Source organism: Ylistrum balloti, unplaced genomic scaffold (assembly GCF_031769215.1).
Source record: "Ylistrum balloti isolate Yb309-2 unplaced genomic scaffold, AGI_CSIRO_Ybal_v1 Utg370612, whole genome shotgun sequence".
Taxonomy (NCBI): Eukaryota; Metazoa; Mollusca; class Bivalvia; order Pectinida; family Pectinidae; genus Ylistrum; species Ylistrum balloti.
The window spans coordinates 1,571,843-1,583,779 of NW_026782376.1; the positions used below are offsets into that span (position 1 = coordinate 1,571,843).

At 34.4% G+C, this 11,937-nt stretch overlaps 1 protein-coding gene across 1 annotated transcript; it reads right to left on the bottom strand.

Annotated features, from left to right (window-relative positions):
• Nucleotides 1-3,043: 3,043 nt before the first annotated feature.
• LOC132557001 (eukaryotic translation elongation factor 1 epsilon-1-like) lies at nt 3,044-11,915 on the bottom strand. Its single transcript, XM_060221466.1, has 6 exons — nt 11,827-11,915; nt 9,386-9,485; nt 8,445-8,548; nt 4,825-4,920; nt 4,330-4,389; nt 3,044-3,194 (listed from the first exon to the last, which is right to left on the bottom strand). The coding sequence occupies exons 1-6, from the start codon at nt 11,911-11,913 to the stop codon at nt 3,108-3,110; spliced, it is 534 nt and encodes a 177-aa protein (XP_060077449.1). The 5' UTR covers nt 11,914-11,915; the 3' UTR covers nt 3,044-3,107.
• Nucleotides 11,916-11,937: the final 22 nt, after the last annotated feature.

The following is an 11,937-nucleotide window of genomic DNA, read 5'->3' on the forward strand; positions in this document are numbered from 1 at the left end:
ATTTAATGTGTGGAACAGAGATGAATGCAATTTTCCAATTAGGTTGCCCAGTTTTTCTCAACAATTTCATATTCTAAATGCAAGATATACATTTGAAGGTCTATGAAGTCATTTGTTCAATATGAAAGGATAGGTTAGGAAATGAAATTTGTTAAAATCTGATATTGTCTTGGTGAACATGTATTTTATCTTTGATATAAGAAATGTTTTATTTTTTAGTAATCAATAAACCTTTTACACCTTATTGTATTGTTAAACTATTCTAGTCTATATTAGTTTAATAGGTCTGCTACATTGTATTCTTAGAAATGACCATAATTGATATGAAGGATATTAGTTAAATGTCTCTTGTTTTAAGTTTGTTTTAAGAACTGTTCTCCAATATGTTTTTAACTGTCATCCATTTAATTATTTCCCATTACAAAATAAGAAAAGGACATCGATAGACAATCACTTTTTATTATAATGATGATACATATTCAATTTTCATTGCTTCTTCATCTGTGCTTTAATGCCATAGTTCACATTTACCATTAAACAGTACTTGTATGCCAAAATCTTCTGCAGTCTTACAAAGTGTAAAGCAAGCACGGATTAAAGCACATTATAAAGAGTTAATTCCCTTTATTTTAGAGGGTGGACTATCCAAATTGCTATTAGTCTTTGTTCTGTCATCCAAAAAACAATTTTTGTCAAACCTCTTCAGTAGACTGCCTCCGTTAAATTATCACATGTGTTAACAGACCACCTATGTTTCTAAAGACCACATTTAACCTCAACACTGATGTTTTTCATGCTAAATAAACTTGTTATGAGGCCAATAAGAGACAATATTTTGAAATCCCGAATGTTGGTTTCTCACATGTAAGGACAATGTTGTTACCCCACCGAAAAAATGACCCAAATAATTCTGTTACTAATAAAATACAATCTATTTTACAAAAATATTGTAAAATTTCCTTGCAATATAGTTGCATGTTTGAGAAATAGATTGAAAATCATTCATTCTTTTTTCTAACGGTGATAACGGAAATTGTATACTTAATTTTGTTGAGTAAACTTATACTGTTGTTAAAAATGACCAGTTGTGTTGGCCTTCATGTAATTTTTTTGGTTCAATTGCCTAAAAATTAATCTTAAATAAGATGTCACACCATGCTTTAGGTAGTCACAAGAATTAAATATTTTCTTGCTTTAAAAATGAAAATTGAACACTATACATTTTTCATTTTATCAGTATTTAACTGGAGCTTAAATCAGTATGCATTATCATATTACTGTCAAAGTCAAGCATCAAATATATACTCATGTCAAAAATATATATTGTGCTCATAATTTTAGCTCCAGGCCAATTTATAGATACCTAGTATTTGTTCTATGATGAGATATGATTTCACCTATTTTGATTATTTGTGAATATTTTTCACTTCATTTGTTATGATATTGGTATTTGTCCAGTTACCAACCCTGTAAATCAGTTCCACAATAAACAAACTTTAAATAATGAAATGTGTTAAAGTTTTCTTACTAAAACATAACCAACTGGTATAAAGATAACAGTTTACCGGTTTTCCAATAGAAATGTTTCAACACATTTTCTTCAGAATAATGATCTGAAAGGAATGAAAGTTCTTATAACACAATCAGTACAACTTAAAGGTAAGAGACAATCGCTCAGGATTCTGAAATTATTATTTATTACTGTTCGTCTACCAGTTTCACCCGAAACATATGGGCTTCTCCATGACCAGTACAATAAGTACAAGATTTGAGTGTGATGTTTTTATGACTACACCCAATCACCTTTATCTGACAAATGACCAGTGTGAAACATACAAACACTATTGGAAGTAGTTTATGAAATGGTAAGGAATCAATGTCATACTAAAAATTTTCTACTGGTTGTGTTATAAGATGAAGGTGACCTTGTAGTCATTGAAACGTCACACTCTAATCTTCTACTGGTTGTGTTATAAGATGAAGGTGACCTTGTAGTCATTGAAACGTCACACTCTAATCTTCTACTGGTTGTGTTATAAGATGAAGGTGACCTTGTAGTCATTGAAACGTCACACTCTAATCTTCTACTGGTTGTGTTATAAGATGAAGGTGACCTTGTAGTCATTGAAACGTCACACTCTAATCTTCTACTGGTTGTGTTATAAGATGAAGGTGACCTTGCAGTCATTGAAACGTCACACTCTAACCTTCTACTGGTTGTATTATAAGATGAAGGTGAACGTGTAGTCATTGAAACGTCACACTCTAATCTTCTACTGGTTTTGTTATAAGATGAAGTTGACTGTGTAGTCATTGAAACGTCACACTCTAATCTTCTACTGGTTGTGTTATAAGATGAAGGTGACCGTGTAGTCATTGAAACGTCACACTCTAATGTCCTGCTGGTTGTGTTATAAGATGAAGGTGACCGTGTAGTCATTGAAACATCATACTATAATCTTCTACTGGTTTTGTTTTAAGATGAAGGTCACCGTGTAGTCATTGAAACGTCATACTCTAATGTCCTGCTGGTTGTGTTATAAGATGAAGGTGACCGTGTAGTCATTGAAACGTCACACTCTAATGTCCTGCTGGTTGTGTTATAAGATGAAGGTGACCGTGTAGTCATTGAAAAGTCATACTCTAATGTCCTGCTGGTTGTGTTATAAGATGAAGGTGACCTTGTAGTCATTGAAACGTCACACTCTAATGTCCTGCTGGTTGTGTTATAAGATGAAGGTGACCGTGTAGTCATTGAAACGTCACACTCTAATGTCCTGCTGGTTTTGTTATAACAACGTTCATTCTGTAAGTTGTTCTGATATATTTATATCACTTCACATAGAATTTTGGAATAGGCATTTGGAAACGGTATCTAATCTAGAGATTTGTACATGTATTTAGTGATATTGCATGTGATTTTGATAAATTTTATTTTTTTCAAAATATTTAAATACTTTATCACTATCTTATGGATATTATCTGGATCAGACACTAAAATATCACACTACAGCTGTAATTAGAAAACATAACAATTAGAGCATTTGATGATAAACATGTATTTATTGGTGGATGATAAATATATACAAAACATGATAAGTTAGATATCAGTGAACTTTGACCCCTCTGTAAAGCTGGTTTCTTTGGAATGGCACTAACTCCAAAGTCTGTCTGACAGCAGTCTGGTGTTGTATCTGTTGCAAAAAGACAAAAATATTATAAATCTAATAATCTGACTTACTGTACACATCAATATATGACGAGTGATTTAGTGATATCTCTTTGAATATTACAAGTTTCAAATGATCTCTTTCTTTGCTTGGCATGTCTTCTTAGTTTATGATAATCAATGCAATGCAATGTTGATTTATGTCAATAAGTTAAAACTTTGGATATGCTGTAGTCTTAAAGACATTAAGTACATACTTATGTATAACTTATGTAAACACAGATCTTAACTTTGATAGTCTTTTTAATAGTCACCAATTATTACCACTGCCAATGTTGTTAGCCTAACTACCAACAGAACATAAATTTTGTTATAAAAGCAGAGCTGTGATTAACTGAACATTTCCGTTAGTTCAATTATGATGCAAAGAAAGAGTCATTTAGTAAAAATATGGTCAATTAAGATTTATATCTGCTTCCTGAAATATTGTTTTCATGAATGCTGTAATAATTATCTGAAGTGATATGATAAATAGAATCTTACATTTGTTTTCATTTCATATGAGATTATTTAACTCATCGCAAAATTAAAAATTTTACCCTACCCAGTGACATATGTCACTGTCTTGACAGAGGCTCAGTTGAATAAACAAGAGATCCCAGACGGATCTTGGCATCCACTATTGTTTGATCTTTATTATCTTTTTTCTTCTTTCCTTTGTTTTTGCTCTTAATAATATGAAATTTAAAACCTTCTTTGAGAAAGTAATGATGAAAATTTGTATTACAAAAATCCAAGATGGCCACCTGTCAACCAGTTAGTTTATCTGATCAATTCTGAAATCAAACAGGCACAACCTGGGGCCACGGGGAACCAACAAATGAAATTTGAGAAAGATCCATCCAATATTATGCGAGAAATATCAATAACAATAATTGTTTACGGACAAACAGACAATGACGGAACACGGACTTCGGATGATCAAAAGTCCTAGGACTCATTACCTGCATATGAAATGGACACTACCTGGTACTACATAATCTATTTGATGTATTCCAACAGACATTAAGTACTGATCGAGGTGGGGGCTGTAATATAAGTCCCTCCAACTAACTCTACAGTCTGGTAATGCATGCAGTACAAGATTATATCAGACTCACATTATCAAACCATCGGGATAAGTTCACAAATGTTTCCTTTTCGTAAAATGTCAGACCACCCTGAAAAGAGTAGTTTTGAAAAAAAGGCATTATTTATATATGTTCTTTATATATAAGTTTCTCAACTTCACAATTCTACAAAAATAAGTTAAACAAATCCAGGTAAAAGGAATAATCTCTTTTGTCGTTAATCTGTGAGAAAGATTTTCATTATCCTCAGGGAAAATGGTCTAAACCATATGCTTTTACCAACTGATTTCAAAAGTCTTTGAAGGGAAATATTTCAGAGACGATTGTTCAGATAATTAAATATCCGACATGCATTATAATGAATTTAATGTTACCATGGAACTAAATTGGGTAAAATGTATGCCTGCTATGTGCAGGTGTGTTCACATAGGTCTGGAAGTTATCAATGATGGAAAGAAATTCTTTGTCACCTGTTTAACAAATCTGTTGGTTTTGTAGCTCACCTCAATTTATATGAAAACTTACTACGATTTTGACGAGACCATTGTAAAGGAGGATATCGGCCAAGGTCAGCCAGTTGCCCATTATGTACACTTTGTCTGCTAAATACTGGTTTAGCTCCTGTTAAGTATCAAAAAATCAAAATCAACTGATCATATTACAAGTACAGCTATCAGGGCTGACTCAACTTCATCATTTCTCTGGCAATTCATCATATATATAAGTATGAGTTTTTCTAATATCAAATCAATTTTCAATTTAGAGAGTATATCTTGTTTGATCTCTGTAAAATGTTTCTTAATTGATCTAAAATCATCTTGGTACCATTGCAAGGAAACACACAAGGAAATAAAACAACACAATGAACCGATATAACAGATAATCCTGTGCTGTCCTGGTGGTGTCCTCAATCAAGACACACAAGGAAATAAAACAACACAATGAACCGATATGACAGATAATCCTGTGCTGTCCTGGTGGTGTCCTCAATCAAGACACACAAGGAAATAAAACAACACAATGAACCGATATGACAGATAATCCTGTGCTGTCCTGGTGGTGTCCTCAATCAAGACACACAAGGAAATAAAACAACACAATGAACCGATATGACAGATAATCCTGTGCTGTCCTGGTGGTGTCCTCAATCAAGACACACAAGGAAATAAAACAACACAATGAACCGATATGACAGATAATCCTGTGCTGTCCTGGTGGTGTCCTCAATCAAGACACACAAGGAAATAAAACAACACAATGAACCGATATGACAGATAATCCTGTGCTGTCCTGGTGGTGTCCTCAATCAAGACACACAAGGAAATAAAACAACACAATGAACCGATATGACAGATAATCCTGTGCTGTCCTGGTGGTGTCCTCAATCAAGACACACAAGGAAATAAAACAACACAATGAACCGATATGACAGATAATCCTGTGCTGTCCTGGTGGTGTCCTCAATCAAGACACACAAGGAAATAAAACAACACAATGAACCGATATGACAGATAATCCTGTGCTGTCCTGGTGGTGTCCTCAATCAAGACACACAAGGAAATAAAACAACACAATGAACCGATATGACAGATAATCCTGTGCTGTCCTGGTGGTGTCCTCAATCAAGTCCACTTTACCTCAGTTGATTTGTTCAGCATGAGAGGGGCCATATGTATGTCATTCAATTGTAAAGTACCTAGTCACAAACCACTACAGGTTCAAGGAGACCCTATCTGAAAATGACTCTAGTCTTGAGTGGATGTTGACAGGGTGATCAACTGCAACCCAACATACAATCCTGAGTATGTAAAGGGAAATAACTCTAGCTGTCTTCTCTTATTGGTGAAAATTTGTATACACGTCATGTTCTATTGAACAGCAGAAGGAATGCAGTGCAATTTTGTATCATTCAGTGATGTTTCTGGCATTTAAAATATTCTCTTCGGTGTTCTTTTGTTTTTAAGTGTGTTTAATTTCATCCAAAAGCTATACAAGACAACTCAATTGAAAGAGTCATTTCACTTTGGTATATAATGACAAATTATCACCACTAGTAATGTTACTGCTATTTATAGGGCTGTTAATTATTGGTTATGTTGAATCTCATAATAACAGAAAGAACGAAAAAACTGTTACAAAAAATAATATGATACATATATATTTTATTTTGAACTGCAATAAATATAACATTGATTTGTTGTTGTGTTAATTGCCCTGTGAATAGCCAGTGTCATTTTGAGGCCAGGTCTCTGTTTAGTATCTAGTGGTTACCTCACTAAACAGCATACAGATAGCCAGTGTCATTTTGAGGCCAGGTCTCTGTTTAGTATCTAGTGGTTACCTCACTAAACAGCATACAGATAGCCAGTGTCATTTTGAGACCAGGTCTCTGTGTAGTATCTAGTGGTTACCTCACTAAACAGCATACAGATAGCTAGTGTCATTTTGAGGCCAGGTCTCTGTTTAGTATCTAGTGGTTACCTCACTAAACAGCATACAGATAGCCAGTGTCATTTTGAGGCCAGGTCTCTGTGTAGTATCTAGTGGTTACCTCACTAAACAGCATACAGATAGCCAGTGTCATTTTGAGGCCAGGTCTCTGTGTAGTATCTAGTGGTTACCTCACGAAACAGCATACAGATAGCCAGTGTCATTTTGAGACCAGGTCTCTGTGTAGTACCTGGTGGTTACTTCACTAAACAGCATACAGATAGCCAGTGTCATTTTGAGACCAGGTCTCTGTGTAGTATCTAGTGGTTACTTCACTAAACAGCATACAGATAGCCAGTGTCATTTTGAGGCCAGGTCTCTGTGTAGTATCTAGTGGTTACTTCACTAAACAGCATACAGATAGCCAGTGTCATTTTGAGGCCAGGTCTCTGTGTAGTATCTAGTGGTTACTTCACTAAACAGCATACAGATAGCCAGTGTCATTTTGAGGCCAGGTCTCTGTGTAGTATCTAGTGGTTACTTCACTAAACAGCATACAGATAGCCAGTGTCATTTTGAGGCCAGGTCTCTGTGTAGTATCTAGTGGTTACTTCACTAAACAGCATACAGATAGCCAGTGCCATTTTGAGGCCAGGTCTCTGTGTAGTATCTGGTGGTTACCTCACTAAACAGCATACAGATAGCCAGTGTCATTTTGAGGCCAGGTCTCTGTGTAGTATCTGGTGGTTACCTTACTAAACAGCATACTGGAGGCATGGTGTGTGCCAAAACAACTAGAGTATCTCAATAAAGTGTTTTGAATGCCCATTACTATGATAAAACAATATCAGCACCACAAACCAGTTTACTTCTCAGCCTTCAGAAAATCATATACCAACAGGGGTATGAATTGTTGAAACACACACTTTGTATCTTCATCTGAAGATGTGTAGGCCAATGCTATACTGACTGAGCAAGAAGGCCACTCTGGTGTATTACAACATTTCTGAGTAATTTATTTCACTGGTTTTCTGACATACTGAGACTGACTTTGGAAGATGCATCATAAAACACATTTGAACTAAAACCCTGCACATACAATACATACTGGTCATGTATAGTGGTGAGATATGTAACCACTGAGTATAAGTTTAGGGTCCAAGGGAGGTAACTCCATTCAGGATACAAATACTGATTCATATCTTTTTATTAGTTTTAATGATTTGTACAAAAATCCAGATAAATTAACTGGCACATGTATACATTTAGGAAATTTGAAGTTGCTGTTTTTTATAGACAGGAAATAGTGACTTAATTACACATCTATAATTTAGGTACACTACAGTTGGTAGGAAGTAGGGAAATACCGAGCTAAACAATTAACTACTAAGGCTGAACAAAAATATTTCCTGCTTACAGTTACCCCGTCTACTCTAATATTTTGCTTCTACTCTAAACTTTTAAAGACAATTTTCAAAGAAACACTAACAAAGTCTCTCTCCTACATAATTATTTGTAAGAATAAAACTTTTTCTACCTATATATCTTCCCTATTTTTTCTCCAAATCATCATAAGAATCGTGTGTAATTTTTGTTTGGCCTAACTGGAAGTGAGAGTGTAACCAATTACCACTTGTCTGAAAATTTCTGCTTCAGCTAAGCTGTATTATCAGAGAGAGCCGGGAAAGTTATAACTAATATTATGTAGCACATACCTTGAGACAACTTGTGACATCTTTATCCTGAGTGGACCGATCAATATGTGTAACTCTGTACTCCAGCCACTGGTCAACAGCTGCCTTATCTTCCTGTGTTGCTCCTGTATGCAACACAAAAGTGAAGGCTTATTCTGCTGGATATTCTACAATTCTTTTGTCTCAGCTTTGCCTTACCACTTTCATTGTAAAGAACAGTACAATATATTTATATATATATGGACTGAGGGAGAAGCTTAAGATCAATATTTTTTCAGGTCAATAGAAAACCACAAAGATTTTAAATCTTATTTTGCTTATGGACTGATCATTCAATTATTTCCTTGTATATATTAATATGTTATTGAACATTCAAACATATGCCTGATAATCTACAAATCTACAAAACAGTGCAAAAATTCTAAAACTTATCAACAATCACATGCATTACTCAGGATATCTCAAAATATCCTTAAGACAAGTATATTCAACCTCATCATCTCGAAGTTGACAGTACCTCAATTTAAGTGAGTTCCAATTTCTGGTATGAAGTTTATGCCATATGTTATATTGACCTGCATGTGACCATTGTTTATCCAATCAAACAGTATACTGTTGTTATTAAGAAAAGTGAAAATTTTTAAGCAATTACTATATTTATCTAGTGGTAATACCATATGAAATTACAGGATAGATATTGGGTTTTTTTAACAAGGTTTCACAATATCAGAAATTTGAAACCATTTTATGACTACTTACTGGTAGTGATCATTATCATTTCTCACACATAAGATGTTGGATAAGCAAAAAACTTATTTGGAAATAAAAAGGGATGAAATCACATTAAAAAAAATGGAAAATTGAAACATCAATTAGTTCAACAGACAACAGAAAATGCACATGAAAAAGACAGTAGATATTCATTCAATTTCTTTTCTATCATTTTGTCATTCAATACTTACCTAAAAGAGCATCAGCATGCTGACTGGATCTTGTTAAATATTTTGCTACAGTAACCAGCCCTTTAGGATTAGAGTTGTTTTGGACTTTCAAAACTGGTACCTGTGCAAAGATAAATCACCTTTGTTCATATCAATTAACTGAACAGCACAACTCATTCCACCAAGTTATTGCCAAGTTCAAATTTGAATTGGCCCAATCATATTTTAAATTAACAACTACAGTGCTTATATAAAAATGATAACATTTTAAGGGCACACAAAATGAATTTTCTTTCTTTCTGCAAAAATACATACCTATTATACTTGAACTAATAATTATTCATTCAAAAGGGCAGTAGACATTTGGTATGGTGACAGAGCATGTGCACACATCAGCTAACTTGGTCCTCATGAGAATTTATTATTGGTAAAAGCATGACATTTATATGTACAGTGAAACCTGTCTAATTCGACACCTTACTTTTCCAACATCTTGTCAAATCCGACACTGTACCGTATTCCCATGAAATTGCGTTATTTGTCAATGGTTTAAAACACTGATATTTCCAGTCATTGTCAGTTCTGAATTCTGACACATATTTCTATGAAGGCAGGCTATCTTTGTTAGTTAATTATACCTGGTAAATCAGACACGTAAGTCATCATCGCACCACAGATGTGTACACAACTGTTCCGCTTGACGTGGCGATAGTCGGTACATGCGGTGGGGTTACAAAGGGGGGATTATTGTACTGTACACATGTAAGTTTACCCTGCCATAGTGAGTATATGTCAGTTTTTTTTACACATACATGTATCTCTAACAACTAAAAAGTCGAAGTAGAGTTATATTCTTGCAGTGTTTGATTTGATATCGTTGTCTACGGATGTTAAAATTTACCATGACATCTTCACTATCGTGTAAAAAAAGACTTTTAACGGATACAAGTAGTCCATCACCAAAGAGGCATCAGACTAATTTAACTTTGGAAAAAAAGATTCAGTTAATTGCAGACTCCCAGAAATTACCTTAAGTTTTTCAAAAAGAACTCAGCGTAAAATATGGTATCGGCCGTGCAACTGTCTCCAACATATTAAAACGGAAAGAACAGTACAACAGTCAATTTCAAGAAAACTGTGAGTTGAAGAAAAAGAGATTCACAAATTCATCAAGTTCATAAAGATACCCCATGCGATCGTAGTCACCAATGCACAGTATACAGATGTAGAACATACATGTACATTGTATTTAAAAGATTAAAACAAAATTAAAACGTCAGTAAATTAATACTTCATTGTTTTGTTTTATTTTTAACACCAGAGTGTATTTGTATGCACATTAGTTGTATGCTTAACGTATCTACCGGCGGTAGCATATATTTTTGTGTACAAAGTGAAGTCAACAACAATACCTGGCTTTTCTGACACCCTGTCTAATCCGACCAAAAATGTCACTACCCCATGGTGTCGGATGAGACAGGTTTCATTGTATAAGGTCTTCAATGCTTGGTTACATATTCATGCAATGACCAATCATACACTGACCTTACCTACTCAACTCTGCCTTTGTACTGGACACAATGCAATAACATAGCATTCTGAGGCATCCTCATGTATACAAAGTTAACAGAATAGTCATCTTAAATTTACAAAGATTAAGAGACAAACTCCATGTACAATATATACAAAGCAAACCTGTTGAAATATCATGTGTGCAGCACAATGCCGCCATATAGGTAAAACAATTCATTACATTGTGCTCTTCAATTAAAAATACCATAGACACATATACCTTGTACATGTTCCTGGTTGCTTTCATGAAACTTGTTTGAGAAAAGTCTGAATTGTGTAACTATAGTCACTTTTAACTGAATATTATTATACTTTTCTTTCAAACCACACAATTTAGATAAAACAGCCTTTAGTTAAAGTATATAATTATGAATTCGTTATCAATTCACATGAATACATTGGCGTTAGCTAAGATGAAACTAAAAATTGGGTCAAAGGTGTCAATTATATATGGTCAGTCAAGCTAACCAGTCTCGTCGTTTTGTAAGCAACCCATAAACAGCTGCAATGCTGTGTCAATTTCGGGGACTAAGGAACAGTCCGGGTATTATGATAGTAACACCGGAATATGACAGACATTACTAATGACTTTCCCTAGCCTAACACAAGACTGCTCCAGTAAGACGTTAGACATTTTGAAATACAAAAGATTTACTTTTATTCGTTCAATAGATGGTGTAACCTAACAAATCAGAATCACAATATATTTTATTCACTGTTACTGTACAAGTACCTGTTGTAACTAAATGTGACTGAGGCATTCATGTTAGACTACCGCGCACCGGCGTTTAACCAAAGTTGCAGTCGACGATTTTGCTTAATTTAAACAGATCATATACACTTTGTTTAAACAACGGAACACAAACACTGACAAACACACTCATGGTCACCTTTTCTTTCCCGTCAAATGAAATCTTTCCACAAGAAACACCTAAATATGTTGCAAGTCGTGAGAGTTCCTCACATGTGTCCACCATCTTGGATTTAATACTCGGAAAGCT

Coding starts and splice junctions, on each gene's coding strand:
- LOC132557001 (XM_060221466.1), bottom strand. CDS start 11,913: ATGGTGGACACATGTGAGGAACTCTCACGACTTGCAACATATTTAGGT. Junction 9,486..11,826: donor CATTTGACGGGAAAGAAAAG/GTGACCATGAGT, acceptor ATCTTTGCACAG/GTACCAGTTTTGAAAGTCCA. Junction 4,390..4,824: donor ATGGTCTCGTCAAAATCGTA/GTAAGTTTTCAT, acceptor TACTCTTTTCAG/GGTGGTCTGACATTTTACGA.